Source organism: Plodia interpunctella, chromosome 9 (genome assembly GCF_027563975.2).
Source record: "Plodia interpunctella isolate USDA-ARS_2022_Savannah chromosome 9, ilPloInte3.2, whole genome shotgun sequence".
NCBI classification, from domain to species: Eukaryota; Metazoa; Arthropoda; class Insecta; order Lepidoptera; family Pyralidae; genus Plodia; species Plodia interpunctella.
In genome coordinates, this window is record NC_071302.1 from 4,588,111 (window position 1) to 4,605,231 (window position 17,121).

The 17,121-nt window shown below is 33.0% G+C and overlaps 1 protein-coding gene across 1 annotated transcript; it reads right to left on the reverse strand.

Annotated features, from left to right (window-relative positions):
* Positions 1-10,023: 10,023 nt before the first annotated feature.
* LOC128672605 (uncharacterized protein) lies at positions 10,024-11,809 on the reverse strand. Its single transcript, XM_053749856.2, has 2 exons — positions 11,542-11,809; positions 10,024-10,591 (listed from the first exon to the last, which is right to left on the reverse strand). Exons 1-2 carry the CDS (start codon positions 11,731-11,733, stop codon positions 10,442-10,444), a joined length of 342 nt encoding a protein of 113 aa, XP_053605831.1. The 5' UTR covers positions 11,734-11,809; the 3' UTR covers positions 10,024-10,441.
* Between the last annotated feature and the right edge of the window lie 5,312 nt (positions 11,810-17,121).

Below are 17,121 nucleotides of genomic sequence, written 5' to 3' on the forward strand. Positions count from 1 at the left end.
TTATTCGCTTCTTACGATATCCACGAGAGCATATAGTGTCCTATCCTAGGGCGGAACCGCATGACACATACCCACATCTGAAGTAGAACATTTCCATAAATATTGGTTTCAGGGTACTATGATCAGTGTAAACTCGATACCTATTTGGTTTCCTGAGATTGTCTAAAATTTTCCCACTAAGACTAGCGGCTGTAGCCCTGCCCACTACTATCTAAGTCGGCGGCTAATGTCGCCATGTGTTCGATTCCCGGCGACGAACCTACGCGAGCTCATAGGACTTTGGGGGCTATTCTAAAAACCGCTATGAAGTCAAATTCATTCAGATTCTTCGGAAAGAGAAAGGGGCTACGTGTATTCCTTCTGCTAAATTAGGTGGTAATATATTTAACATTATTAAGAAATTAGTTACCGGCAAGTTTTTCATTACATCCAAAGAAAGATAAGTAAAATAGCTGAGAAAGAAGTAGCCACTAGGAATTAAAAAACGCAATTGTTAGCTACAAATCATCATCAATAAAATCATCATCTTAACCACAAAAAATCCACTCCTGGACATATTTCTTTCAGAATAGAAGCTGTGTTAAGCAAGCGGCTGGTTATTAAAAACATATATAATCTTAAAAATTTAATTATAACAATTAGTTTTATTTTTACGAAAACTTCAGACTTTGGACATCACATCCACTAATGGAACTGGGAACAAGTGAAGATTAAAAAGAGAAAGAGATAAAAGTGGCTTTAAAACTATTATTAAATAGTTAAAGTTTATGCTAAGATCCTCTTGCTTCAAGAATAGCCCCATCTCATTCATCTCCCACATAAAACTGTCTGTGCGTCATCGGAGGCGTGTAGTGCAAGTTTATGGCGCAGGAGATTGCTCGGTTTCGCTGTTTTAATTAGCTACAGTCAAGTGTGGATGCGAGGGTGGAATGCTTTAAAGTATGCAAAATAAATCGACTAATGTCATATTTTAATGTCAAATTTTTTTATTTTTGAACAGTCAACATCTGTAAAGCTATTAATCAAGCATTATCCCTACATACATATTATAAAACAAAAGTCCTCTGCCGCTTGTCTGTCTGTTCATAATAAACTCAAAGACTACTCCACGGATTTTCATGCTTTACTCGTCCTTTATTTATATGGCTTCTATTAAAGTGTTAGTGGTTTAGACGGTCAGGCTTTCGCGTTTTCAAAATCAGGTAGGTACGCATGCTAAGTTTTCATTCATATAATTTTTTTTTATATAAATATTTTTTATATAAGTAAAAGTGCAATTTTTATTTGTGTATTCAAAACAGAAGGCGATAAATATGCTCTTCAATGTTTTAATTAGAGATAATGTGAGGACATGCGCAGGAGTGCTGATTTATTGAGATGCGATGCAAGAGTGCGTTCTTTGGAACGGAGGAGGAGAGAAGTTATGAATGGCAACTGCTTGTGTGTATTTTTAAATGTGTGTCGCAAATCAATTTTTATGTTTATACATGAAAATACGTCTCGTTTCTCCACAGATATAAACTAAAATAATCTGAACTGCATTGTTTGTAACCCTGTAAGTAGGTACTTTAATAAATACATTGATAAATAAAAATAATAAACTTCTATTAGAATAGAGATAGGTATTATGTCGTAGGTTCAACGAGGAATTTATTTAACCCAATTATTTAACCCATTCATATGCTGTCCTAAATTTTACATTTGAAGAGAGCATTATTTTTAAATGCTGTATAATTTATTATCAATTATTTAGGAGGTGATAAGAGCATACAATTAGATAAGGGAAAGTTAATAAAAAAAGGGATAAATTAGAAAATGCTTCCTCGTTTGCTTTGCGTATCATGGGTTCGAATCCCGGGGCACCGGTCAAACGATAAAAATACTATAAATCACTATTCTCCAGTTTTAAAAGTTCCATTAAAATGTAGATAACGTAAAATGAAGAAATGCGGTATAATTTATCATTCTACTCGTATATATTTTTAAGTGAAACGAAGATTGATTTGTATGTTAAAAACTTTAGTAAAAATTAGATAAAAATTTTTTAAATTACCTTTTTATTTGCTGATGTGAATAAAGGGTTTTAAAATACTTATTTCTGACAAAAGTTGTGTGATAAAAGAGGCAGAGGCAGATGGAACGGGAAAGCGATTCCGACATTGTTATTTTTCAAGTCTAAATGCAACACAAATAAGCATTACCTATTTAGTTTCATAACATAAGATCTGCAGTGAAAACTTTGTGAATTCACCCAGATAACTGCGTCTGACGCTGTGCATAAGTAACTGTGCACATTTTGATACACCGAGTCCTTCCCTGTATATGGTTCGTGGCTTCCCTTTTGTTGCGGTCGGGCAGTTTGTGGCGTTTTCCAGTTGTGGTCGGGTTTGCTCAGGTCAAACCCGAAACGTCATGAGGATGTCGGTTTTATGACAGACGGAACTGTTTTGTTTGTTGGGTACGGTTGGGAAATATATTTCGGTGATGTTTACGTTGTGTGTATACCACAGGTATACCTACCTATACTTAAAATATGTAAAAAAAAAAACAAAAATAAGAAATAAAAACGTAACATTGAACGCAACGTGAATTAATGTAAGGTTTAGATATTATTTATTTTCTAAATATTATGTAGTAAATGTGCATTTTTGGCAACGAACGAATATTAATTCGTTAAATTTTGACTATTATTGTTGTCAATATGATAAGTATAAGTATTATGCTTTTAGAAAGTTTAGCACTGTTTCTGTGAACTGACAAATGGAAAACCTGTACTAAATGATATAAAATGCAAAAAGCTACATTTGAGGAGCTATTTTCACAATAATCTATCTCAACTATAATGTTTAGAAGTGATTAAGATCAGACATTAATAGCATTGCGATAATTACCGTTAAATTCTAACTAGAAATTACATTACACAGGTTGTGTTGGTTAACGAATGGTGGTCAACGGTCAGTTGCAAAACAGTTCGCCGACGACAGTTAGTAGTTTAAGTGGTCGTAAACACAAATTACAAGGAAATGAACTAGTAGAACCTTATTTTATGTTACTGTGAACATGTGTTTAGCATTTAATAGAATATCAACCACAACGCGGAGACGATAAATTGATAAATTTAAAATGATCTTGTTCACTTGCTTATTAATTCATTACCCGTTTTTATCTCTACATACTACCGTTTTTATGCTTATGTTACTCTTGAAGGTCTAGTTTATATCGGTTGCAAATTTCATCAAAATCGGTCGAGTAGTTTTAAAGTTTAATCGTTACAAATAAAAATACAGATCTTTTAATTTTTTTTTAGTGATAAAAATAAAACTCTACTGCAAATCCTGTAAAACATAGTGTACAATAAAGCCAGTATAAATCAGACAAATAAGCGCAATTACATCGGAACAACTCGGGGTGTAATTTACTCTGGCTAGAAGTAATTAAAGCTTAGGCCACGCAAATTTACGTTCGACAGTCTGAGCCGCTTCGCCTTAATTGCACGGTGTAGACGCAGCTTAGCTGGAATTGATTTAAACGAGTCTTTTTAAATTCTGAACTATTTATTGATGGCGTTATCTTCGTGTACTCGAAAGTGGGAGCTCGTGATTATTTCTGTTGCAATTCTATTTACGCCTAGCTTACTAAACCTATTGCGATGGTTGTACGTACGCACGTATTTAACAAATAAATAACCTTACAAAAGATTTTTTTAATTTTGACTGAGAATTCCGTACAAAAATATCTTTAGTTATATATCTTGTAAAATAGAACTCAATTTCACAATTACACATATAGTGCAGTGAATTGTGTAGGTACTCTGATAACCATTCTCGCGGGTTTAAAGTTTTGTTTATTTAATTTACTTATACTTACGTATGTATTTCGTGCTAAAGAAGTCAATATTTGAGTCTGGATGTCTAGACTAAATTTGCAATTTATCACCAGTATTTGGAGGAAAGCGATGAAAGTTTGCGTGACAAGTCAAGACTTGGTGTATATCGCACAATTTATGACGTCACTCTTGTATAATTCAGTGGATTAAAGATGCCATAATAAGGTGCGTTTATTTTATAGCGTTTTTAACTTGTATCTTAGAATACATGTTGCAACAAAATTGTAGTGCATGATAATTATCTTTGTTAAATCAGTGGTAATAATAAGGATGATGTTTCTTTATGACATCATCACTGACCAAACATTTTTACCTATAACGATAGTTAAGACAGACGACTAACCAAAATATTTTTACCTATAAGTAGTTAGTAAGTACTTACCTACACTCTAAGTAAGCGTCTAGTATGACCCTCTGTTTACTGACACGGTTTTTCCTCGTGACGATAATCGAGCTAGTGATAATTGGACTTAGATTGGATCGAATTAGAAAAAATTCTTAGAACCTTTTGTTTACATAGGAAATTACATTTTGATGGGCCGTATCAAAATCCAATTTGGAGGTGGGGACCGAATTTCTTTTTCACGTGGAGGGAGCTTAGATTATAGGGGAGCTACACAGTTGTCAAACCTGTACCTTACTTTTGAAGTACTTATAGTTATAGTTTTTCATTGCCTGCACAATATGTTACTTAATAAACTGAGAGCGTTTACGCCATTTTTTTCATTTTATTTTACGCCATTTGGCTCAAAAACAGTACCTACTTTTCAAACCTGTTAAAAACCATCATCCACTTCTATTACAAATGTATTAATTACTAATAAGTTTAGTAGATTTCTTTGGCTTAATAGTAATCACAGAAAATATTTCGATTATAGAGTATTTGTGCATACTATCAAAGAAAACTGAACAGGGGTTTTCGTAATTTTCCAATTAGTGTAATTTTTGAAGCTCAAGATATTATCAAAAGAAGTAACAAACTTAAGTAAAAAAAAAAATAAAAAAATATCTTAGATCCTAAGGAATATAGTTTTTAGGCATATTATAATAACAAATTAAAATTCAAACAATGTAAAATATTCAGGAAATAAAAAGGTATTTTATGTATAGTAAGCACTGAGCTAATGTAGTGGGTCCAAAAACAAATTCAGAAACGAGCTAATAGACTCAGAACGGCAGACATGTGAAAATAAGATACAAAATATTTGAAACACTATGTATATAATACAAATTTTAAAAAAATATAACTAATAAGAGGTTTGTGGGATTGGAATAAAATTACCATCAAAATACCAGAAAATATTAAATTCGTGGAACTGAAGAATGAAAGTGAGATCAATAAATATTAGGCCAAAGAAAAAAAAATCAATTTTAAAAATGTTTAAAAAAAGAAAGTAATATTTTTGTGTTGCCTAATTCACTGTACTTTTACCTAAGCCTGGTATAAATGACTGTAATTTGTACCTGTCGTGTCTGAAACAAAGACGGTTTATAATGTGACAAAACAATGGCACGTTTCACCACAAAAAGACACCTAAACCTTTTAAGGTTAATTGTACACAATTTATTAAAATAACGACGCGAATTAGGAGGCTTGTTTGTTTTATTACAACAAAAATATAATTAACGCGAAAACTTGTTAATTAATAATTTAATGTGTATTTTTGTTTTGAGTGATGATGCATTAAGTAGATAGGTACTTTACTAATGTTCTACATACAAATATAATGGGTGATAATTGTTTTGTCGTTCAGCAAAAATATTAATGAAACTCTCGAAAACTAAACACGTAGGTATATAGTTTTCGAGACCTGTAGGTATTCTAAAACCGAAAATTCCGAAAACCAACATTCTTATTTTTTTCCTTCATGATATAATTTTATATGTTATGTAGCTGTAGCTTGAAATATAACCTACAGTACTACTACGTCTACTAGGTGTATATTATATTTTTTAGTGTTTGATAGGTTGGGCTTACCTACATAAACTAAATAGAATCTATTTAGTACGCCTTTATCTATATGATAATTTAAGGCGTTTATTTGACACTACGAACATACACATACAAAAAACAAAAGAAAATACAGATACTTGTTGTTTACATTCAAAATAGTTTCTAGTGTTCCCTGACGCCACGAAGCCCTGGGTAAGCGTAAAAAATAAACCTTTAATCGTAAAAAATAAATCTCTAATTAATGATGTAGTCGGCTATGATGTTACAACCGGCCGCCTGCCTGACGTCAACCCTCTTTGGGAATGTTGTTGTCGCCTCATTTGTGAAAGCTGTTATTATTTCTCAGATGCCTCATAAGACATTCACAACAGGACATGGAGTGGTCCTATTCTAGAGCGGAACCACAAGCCATTTTTTTTAGTAAATACAAATAAAGAAACGATCATATCATATCACATGAGTAAAAATCTACTATATTCTATTTGTTAAATTCCTTGAGCGTTAAAACGTGCTCTAAATATGAAATTCTCCTCACATATTCGCAATGCTCGTATGATTTGTGAATTCTGAATTTGAGGGCACAGACACAAATTACATGCAAAAGGGTAACTGTTATAAGTTCTATAAAATATTTTTCATTTTCTTTTCATTTTATACACCGCAAACTTACGATACTTATGGTAAAATAGATTTGATAAAGTAAAAACAAGTCAAATTAAAATTCAAATCATTTATTCAAAAATAAGACCTTCACGGGCACTCTTTCACATCAATTTTTATATTAAATAGTTATTTCTCACAAGCTACAAACTACTCTGTTTGAGTTACTAAACGAGGCGTCTAAAGGGTACAAGTCAGGGAGTGTTGACGTCAGGTTGTAATTCAATCCACCACCTGATCATGTTTTACAATCGACCACCCGATCAGGCAGGTGGTCGATTGTAAAATTACAACCCGAATCAGGGTTCATGGTTTCATAACCTCGAATGCAACCGAACAGAACCGGGAGAGAGGCTCAGCCACGTCCAGTTTCATTTCTGTGCTCACCATAATTTCAGTTTCGCCCGCGGCGGCAGTGCATTACCGTCACCATGTTTTATTTATTTGTCTACGGTTCAATGTGGCTGCATTAGCGCAGCATATGTGCTTCTTATGTTTTTGCACACAAAAAAAAATTAAATGATCTATCTAATATGAAAAATTGACTTGTTTCGGTACGACTGCAGATTTTACCATATACAATTTGTAAAATCTGCAGTTACTTCGACGAATATGCAGTTGCATGCATTATTTCTTATTTAACTGAGAGAATAAAATAGGCGTGAAGGACGTGTATGATAGGATCGACGATAGGATTAAAGGAAAATCTATCTAGGCATCTGGTACGCTTGTACCAAATGCCAGATGTAGCTTTACAAATGGTTCATTTTAGTCAGACCATATGTGCATAGGCAAGTGACAAAACGAACTGGGAGATACTTACATACTGTGCCGACCCTACATAAATGGGAAAAGCCTGAAAGAAGTGAAAATAAAAATTTCAAAATATACTTATTAGTATACTTTTAGAAAAGCGCTAGAACAACCCAAGACGAGTGTGTTACGAATCATGTTTTATTTATCCGTCTGCGGGAAAAGTAGCTGAATCAGCGTCTGATGTGTGTTCTTAGCTTGTCTTTGTAGTCGTTCTACTTTAAATTTATCATTCATATGTATTACAGGTTAATTGATTTTTAATGCTTTATACTTTTTATTAGGTTACAAAATATAAAAATTAAAATATTAATACAAAACTTTTTGGAGTAAATAAAGATATTTTTATTTTGCCGCTCTCATCTGGTCTTGGCAGAAGGAGCACACCAAAGAAGTGCTGGCTAATTGTGGTAAGGGATAATATGGTTTAACAATTAATGATGTCAAATACTAAGCTAAGTGAAGAAGAAAATGTGGGCAAGCGCGCTTTGGGAAGATGACACAGAGTTAGTATAACTCATGTTTTGTACTTCGAGTAAGCATAATTTACATCATAATGATATCCAATTAATAATGATTGAAACTTCATTCATATACAACCCACGCATACAAAATCGTGCGATCTAAAATTAACAATATTAGATTTAAAGTCGTCGTTAGCATACAAAATAGCCATTACAAAATGATGTCCATTAAAATCGGAACTCTGAAACTCAATTACATTTCGACCAATGAATTAATTAGACTAGCATTAACAAATTGTAAATGTTGGATGAGAATTAAATTGAATTATGCATGTACAGTGTGTGATCCGGTAAAGTAGAAATATATTTTTGTAACGAGAGGGGATTAGCTTGCTAAATGTTAATCTACTTTTTTAGTCTAAACGTATGTTCATTGCAATTCCAAGTAATTATTTTAGTTTTAGATATTGATACTTAATTTAATGTTAAATTACGCTTACGCTGTCTGATATAGATGCATCAACTCGTGCCTTGCTACATTGTATCTAGCTAGTTAACTTTTAATTAAGATATGCATAAATAAGTTAGATTATTATGTAAATTAGATTTTTTTTTCTATTATTATATTTACGTCTTTCTTCTATAGTTACATACTTGTAAACTTTAATATAATAACTTCTAAATGAAAATTAGTTCTCCATTTCTTACACTTTATACGCCGGAACTAGTATCTCTTACTCAAATATATAGATAAATTTAAAAAGACCGTTTTTATAATCACCCTGTACAATAACGGGAGCAGGATAAAACAGTAATAACCCAGTGGTTTCTGATCCTCAGATAAAAATGCACCCCGCTGGCGCGCCGTGCAACGTGCAACGATGTTGCAAACCTGGATGGACATTGCATTTTTATGCAATGGCGAGATGAGACTAGCAGAGTTAAATATTAAGCAGATTATTTTTTTTTGCATTGTACAATGCCAGTGTGCTACTTACAAAAACATAGCTGTAAGTCTTTTTTATTTTGTTCTTTTAAAGTTATGAATTTAATCGATGTTACACACTTTGCACGTTAGCTTGCTAGTGCAGAGGTTAAGCAGCTTTTGCAATGGCCAGGGGACAAAGGTGGACATGATATGGAGTCCTTCTGTACTTCGGAAGGTATTTTTTAATCAGTGTCCGAGTCTGTATTTGTATTAGGTCATGGCCCATCGTTCTTATTCATCCATTCGGAAGGCCAGTGCCAAACTCAACAGTGGATATATTAAAAATGGTTGTGATGATAATTATGAATAAAATAATCGTCTTCAAAATAAGTCTCTGTTATAGTAGACAACATATGGCCCTTTGTTAGTACTAAACTCAACAGTGGATATATTAAAAATGGTTGTGATGATAATTATGAATAAAATAATCGTCTTCAAAATAAGTCTCTGTTATAGTAGACAACATATGGCCCTTTGTTAGTACTAAACTCAACAGTGGATATATTAAAAATGGTTGTGATGATAATTATGAATAAAATAATCGTCTTCAAAATAAGTCTCTGTTATAGTAGACAACATATGGCCCTTTGTTAGTACTACGATCACTATGTATTCCTGCAGCATTCATACATCCAATGCAGGCACGGACCACGGACTTAAACTAATTAGGGCCCCACTGTGTCAATGTTGGCCCAGCACGGGCCCGTTTAATGCCAGTGTCTCCATTAGTCCAGTCACCCTCAGTTTAAACACAGCACCATAGAAAAATAAAGAGGTCATAGATTTAGACAGTGGCCCGAGTTAGATGATTAATATGTGAATTTGCCAGCGTTGATGCTCTAGCGATTGTAAATTTGGGTGTATTTAAGAATGGATTGATTAATTTGCAAAAATTGCTGCCTGTATCAACCCTCTGTGATGTTGTTGCCTGTCCGCTGTCAAGGCTTTATAATAGTGGTATAGTGGTTCTAATCAAAAATTTTGTTTTTTTGCTGAAACCGATACGAGATTATGATGTGCTTTAGGATTCACATAATCAGAATTTTTATTATTTTATTTTTCTATTTCGAAAGGAACATCATGTATTTCGCTCACGAGTAATACTGCTGTACTCTCGTAATTTTTTGGCACAGTACAACACAACTAGCTAAAAATTGATTTGTGTTCATTTGATCATACAGGGGACTCTGTTTGACTTTGTCAAGCTTGTAAAATGTTTGCGCTGTTTTCGGGCTTGTAGTAGAAATAAAAATTAATGTTTATTTACACACTCCTTTACTATATATAAAAAATTAAGCTATCCATAAGTTTACACACTATTTACAGCTTTTGCTAAGAATTCAAAAACTTTATAAAACATGTTAGACGAAGATGATGTTTTGAGATGTGATTGGTCCAAGTCATATTAATTTTAACAAAACATTTGGATTTCCCTTAACGAAATTTATTAATTAAATACGTAAATATTTTGTGATCTCATAATAGGAAAATTTTTGGAATCTCGAATTATAATGAATGATTTTGCCTCCCAATGATATCTCCAGAAGATATGGCAAAATATAATTCAAAATGTACGCTTTTATAAAATGACCATCTTTCTTGGCTCGCCCATTTGTTATTTTCGGTTTCCTGCTTATCTCAATGGAGACAGACACTTTATTCTTCCAAGTGGTCTCTCAACGGTTCTGGCTGAATATAAGAATGAGGTAGTTCAGACCCTCCCCCCTCGCACTCTTGAAGTGCAACGTTACATTGGTGGCTCCGACCCCGCCTGATGTCACCGTGACTTCGGCGTCCGTCCGCGAGAGGTCTCTGGCGATGATCCCCTGATAAAAAAAATAAATGAAAAGGTAAAAACCTGTTATCAATAAATAAATATATAAAGTAAGCTCAAGACTTTGTTATGGGATACTAAATCAACGATACTATATTCTATAATAGATATCTAGATAAACTTCCAAGACCCAGGTCAATCTGAAAAAAATAATTTTCCATCTTGACATGATCGATCGGGGATCGAACCCAGAACCTCCAGTGTAGCAATCCGGCATGATTTTCATTAGGCCACGGAGGTCGTCAAATCCACAAATTTTAAAACCGGCATTGGATGTGTGACAAGGATTTGCTTTCAACATCATAATATCAGTGAGTGGGGAATTATGCATAATTTTGATCAAGCACTGCAATTTTAAGTCGATACTAGACGTCCTACGCGAAACATTATGTTAAAGGCATTTAGAATTATGGAAGATATTCATTATCTCATAAATAATGTTGCGTAGTTTGACGTGATGTCGTATGTAGGTATGAAACTGATGTGGTGGCATCATGTAGGTGTCATTGTTTTAAGAAAATTATTCAATAATGTCTTAGGGGATCATAAGAGATCATGACCTTACCAAACTTTCTTGTCAATAGACTTGCACATTGCATAAACCTAAATTAATTTAACAAACCGGAACTGTATAGTCCTAGAAATAATAGGTATTGAAAATTTTAACGTTACATTATTTATTTTTTTATCATTCCAAACCTGCCACATCAAAAAAGAAATCCCATTCCACTCGCATGTACGAGTACTACATCAGGAGATTCACAACGTCATATATTTAATAATATAACAAATCACACAATATATGTATAAAATTTCATATATCTATGCTCCATTGTTACCAAATTGCTTTAATATTTTCACCAAAATTACTAAGGGCAATAATAAACAAAACCAATAGAGACTCCATCATGTTTTATGCTCATACATAAATAAAACATTTACCTTAATAACCCTTTGTTTTGGATCAATGTAGGTATAATCTTTGTCTCTTCTGTATAAAGGTATTCCTTTGAAGACAAGTTTCTCTGTAGAAATCAGCAGGTTGTTGACTCTCGTACCCACAACTAAGTCTTTTGCTTCGTATAATTGCACTAAAATCACAATCAAGCACACCGAAACAATTGCACTCTTCATTGTTATATGTTTAGCGAATTTTTAGGTTATCTTTCATGATGAAGTCAGCTGTGGACTGAGTCATATTTAGTTTATCAAGTGTGAGCATAATTTAACCTTGCGCTTTGTCCTCTTGTGTTTATAAGGAAACTTGTCCATTTTAACTAGAATGTAGCTCTGGTTTCATTTGTTTGGCAATATTGTACTATACAAATAATATTTATAAATTAAATAGGTACCGGTATGAGTATCACTACTGAGTTTAAAGAAAACAATTGAGATTTGTCAAAATCATGGCAATTGCTAATATCTGCTTACCTCTAATGGGAAACAAGTGTGCTTGTGATGTGTCACATGTCTTACTTTTTGTAAATTTTGAGCTAAATAGAAACATTTTATAAATTCAAGGTTGTAATACAGAAATTATTATTAATGAGACTAATGCCACACAAAGTCGATTTTTATGTACTTAGTAAAATTGGGATGACTATCAATACATATAGAACACAAATGAAATTATTCAAAGAGGAAGGTTAAATAATAAAAAATATTTACAAAATAAAAAGCCATATTTATAAATGGTCAAGGCTTTCAATGTCGAAAATCTCTTGATTCGCGAAACATGATTTTTAGTGCAGGATTTTTTACGTCATATTCTTTTTCATTGGCCTTCCATTTAACTTTTGGTAAAGTATTTTGCTATATCAATATATTTTATCATAACATTTGAGTAGTCCGATAGAAAATAACTTTAGAATAAATTTCAAAGACATAAAATGTATCTTGCAACGTTGTGGAGGCAATTTTATCTAAGTGCTGTATGGGAATAATATGAACTTAAGGAAGCCATGTAATCTTTTTATTTTTATTATCTTTATTTATCGTAAATTTAGATGTGTTTATCGAAATATAAATACTATTACTCGCGTAGGTAACTTTTCTCTCTCATTCCTGCGTATTCCCAGTAGTTGCATTTACGGCTGTAACGCCCAGAAATCTAGGCTCCGCGTAAAGAAAGGTAAAAAACAAATTTCAAAATTTTGGAGTTAAAGAAGTAAGGAAAGTTATCGTCAGAGGTTAACTCTCTTTGTGTATGTTGTTGATGCCCATCATTTGTGAAAGCTGTTATTATTTCTCAGTTGCCTCATAAGACATTCATGGGAGGGCATGGAGTGGTCCTATTCTATTGCGAAAACGATGCTATCACGAGCATACATACATGTCAATTATAATGAAGTGATGGTAAGATGTGATGCTTAACCGCCATAAAGAGGCTTCAACTCGAAAATTCTTATTATTCCAACATCGCAAATTCTGCCATCGCGATTGAACATTTTTTCTTCTTGTAAAGATATCGCCATAAGTCGTCTTAAAAATCAAAATCAAATCATTTATTCAGAAATTAGGCCTTCACAGGCACTTTTTCACGTCATATTCTGAATTTAAGCTTATTTTTCAGTATGTTGTGGTCGACCCAGTCAAAAGCTTTTGAAAGGTCACAAAATATACCTATAACATCCTGATTGGGTTCCCAAGCATCATTGATAATTCCAACTAGAGTGGCTGCTGCATCAGTAGTGAAACAGAATTGACTGTTGTGTAATATTTTGTTTATGTTAAAATAAGAAATTAATTGAGTTAAAATTACCTTTTCAAAAATTTTACTTAACGCAGGTAGTATAGAAATGGGTATAGAAAAACGATCCCACTAATTACAGTGGGATCGTTTTTAGCGCCCTGTTTGATTTTCATGAGGTCAGGGAAAACTCCATCTGAGATGCAATTATTGAATATAATAGTTAAGTGGGGAGCAATCAGATCAATAATAGTGCTAAGCACTGAGACAGATATACCCCACAGATCCTCGGTATTTTTCATGTTGAGTGCTTTGTAAGCAAATAATAATTCTTCAGGAGAAATATGTCTAAATCGGAAAGTAGATTTAGGATCAGAGGCATCTCTTTTTAATAAGTCATCTGCAGCATTGGGACAAGAGGAAAGGGAGCCCGTAATATTTTTAGAAATATTGGCAAATAAGTTATTGAATTCGTTGGCCACTTCGTCATTTGAATTAATGGTTTTATCACCAATTTTTAAAGAAATATTTTTGTCGCGGAAACGTTCTCGTTCGTGCGTTTGTGGAAACTTGCCGGTTTCTTTTTTAATCATTGACCAAGCTGTTTTGATTTTGTAATTAGATTTTTTTATTTTTTAAGTTAAATATAAAGATTTTTCTGTTGAACATACCTTTTTAAAAGTTTTAGAGTAACGTTTAACGTATGATATAAATTCCGCATTAAAATTATACTGTTTTTGACCATAAAGTTCATACAACTTGTTTCTGCTAATATAAATACCATTTGTAGCCCAATCGAAAATTTTAAGTTTGACTTTATTATTAAAGGTCTTAAGAGGAAAAGTTTTTTGAATTCTGTTTCCACTGTATTAAAAATCTTTTTATAATGTTCATTAGGATTTTTAGTTAAATCTAATTCAGGCAATTTCTTATTTATGGTTTCGCGAAAACGCATTTTGCGGTACTTAGTTAACGGCCTACGGATTAAAGTGGATAAAAGTGGTTCTTCGGTTATCTATGCATCTTTTGAAATTATAATAGTTGTGTAAACCAATCATAGAGTCCGGTGATCCGCCGGCGGCGTCTGCAGACTCCTCGCTTCTGATGCTACCTCAGAATACGAATATCGTTGCTTTCTGGTGTTCGAGTCGATGTTATCGTTATCTCCAATTGCATAACCATTAATCATTTCGCTTTCTTATAAAGTTTTCTTAAATTTACTTCGTTACAATATCTAATATTTGAAATATTTTTAGGATAGAGGTATTTAGTTGTTTTTTTTAATAGTCAGTAGGTAAGTAGCTCCAAGCACTCAGGCAGATCAGTAGCATTAAAAAAGTCAAAGCATCGTAATGGTTTCCGAGGAGTTTTAATATTTCCTTACCTGGAAACTAATTCAATTTCATTAGTCTGAGTAAAACGGTCTGACAACTTTAAACTATAAAAGTAGCTGGAAAGCATGATAAATTCTCTCCATTAGCTTAATGAATCTTTGAATTATGTCTCAATTATAAAACAAAGGATATCTTCCGACGACAAAAGCACGTAAATGACTCCACACTTTCACGGGATAAGTACTGTTTAACTACTGCATTGTGCCTCTATGAGTCGTTAAACAGTCTGGGTATTTGAAACCGTTGCAAAAACGACAATATGTTTGCTGTACAATGCGCGTTTTGAGATAATGAACAGTAAAAATCCGACGCCATGTAAGAAATGTACACTCAGTGCAATAATCGTGGTTTTAAACACTTCACGCGTATGATATTCATTTCATATGCAACACAGGGTTGGGAAAAGCCATTCTTATTTCTTTACATCGATTTTTTATGAGAATAGTTTTCATTAAAATAATTATATATATTATAGTGATTTAACTGTTCACCTTTTGTGGATAAATACATAATTTTGAAACATTATGGCAAATTTGAAAGCCATAAACTTCTGCCAGTATTTTCCAAGGCTTCTGTGAGGCTTTAAAGTTATACCACTTTTCAAGCACCCAATGGTTTTGAGGACTGCCTATCTAATCTACTAATTAATAATTCTAATTCTAGAAATCTTTTAGTACATTATTGAAAAGTCATCTATCAAATAATAATACTTTTCAAATAGATTTATTTGGAATGCTACTCTAAAACTTTCACCGAGACTTTATCAAGAAAAGGATTATAAGAGAATCAAAAGCGACGTGAGTGATGGCAGCCCTGATCCCGCTATTTCTGCCGCCACGTCACCCTTTGATGTTCGCTCCACTTTTTGCCCAGCCTTGTTTAATGTGACGACAAATAACTCAAACAACACCGAGATTCTTTTTCATTTTATCCAATACAAGATGTTGTCGACTTTTAAATGAACTTCATTAGTAGGATCCAAGCAGACGTGACGTTTTTAGTATCGGATATCGACGATTTGGTCGCTTTTGGTGAGACCTGGCGCCTGCGCTACATGTGACATTATAACCCATTTTATTTAAATTGTCATCTTTTTTCATGTGATGTGATATATCTGTGTATAGCTTATACATGTATATATAGTAATAGAAAAGAAGAAATACAGTTACTTATAATATTATTACACTTATAGGTACCAAATCTTCAACCCTTGCCAGAGAAGCAAAAAAGAAAAAGTTCAGATGAGAGAGAGAGAGAGAGACAACAGAAAATGAAAATGTTGTAAAGCCTAAAAATTTTAAGTATTATAATATAGTACTATGAAAATTTTAAGAATAAAAATGTCACTATTATAACTCGCAATTAATTATTATTTATCTTTGAACTATGCTCATGATCGCATGAAGTAAAAGTAACATATAAAAATTACAAAATAAAAGAAGTTTGCCTGGCAATATTCAAGGATCTCTCAAAATTTCTGGCGAATTTTACCGTTTCATGCACAAGTGCTTTTGAGATATTTTTATTTCAACGTCGGAATCGTCTTTGACGACTATTGTATTGAAATGAGTATGGAAGTCAGTTGTTTAGTCATAAGAATATGGCCATAAAAATGTATTTATAGACATGTTGTTTTACATATTCAAATATTGAGTCACCTCGGGAATATATTCCTTACAAGTGGGAGGTTAAGTGCTTTTGTGCCGTATGATGCAGTTTAGTCACTGGTTGATTTTAAGCTATCTCAAAAGTTCAAAAATTAATTTCGAAATGGTTTCGATCTAGCTAGATATATTTTTGATAACATAATGAAGGAATATAAAATAAAAAAATATATTTAAATATTCAATAATAACCAGCTTTAGTATATCCTTGGTAAGCAACACACATTTTCGACATTCTCTGATAGATGAATTTTTATTTGAAAGCAAAAAATACAGTATTTACTTTAATTACTTAGTTCTCGCGCGGCCCGATCGGACTACGATCCTATTGTTGTTCAATTGTCTATATTACCTCCTGGCTCGAAGGATTGCCTGACGGACCTGCTTTGTCATCCAGAACTGCGTGAACTTCGCTGATATTTCAAAAGTAGCCTGAACGGACTTAATAGCATTGTATATTGTAGTATATGTGAGAACTGTATCGAACACATATTTCTAACTCCAATATCGAACGGGAAAGTAAAATAGAACAAAACGAAGCAACCAGACCGGTCATCCATTGCCAGGATTGAGCCAGGAACACAATACATGCCTGCCATATGTCGTAGTTGTGGAATATCGAATAAATCCTATCCTACATCGGTTCACGAGTGCACTGCATCAAAAATTTAAATTGAAAACAACAAGAAAACGAAACTGAAAAAAGGTTTAATGGAATCAGACGAATATACATTTGAGAGAGTAGATGCTGGACATTTAGTTTTAATAGATTAGA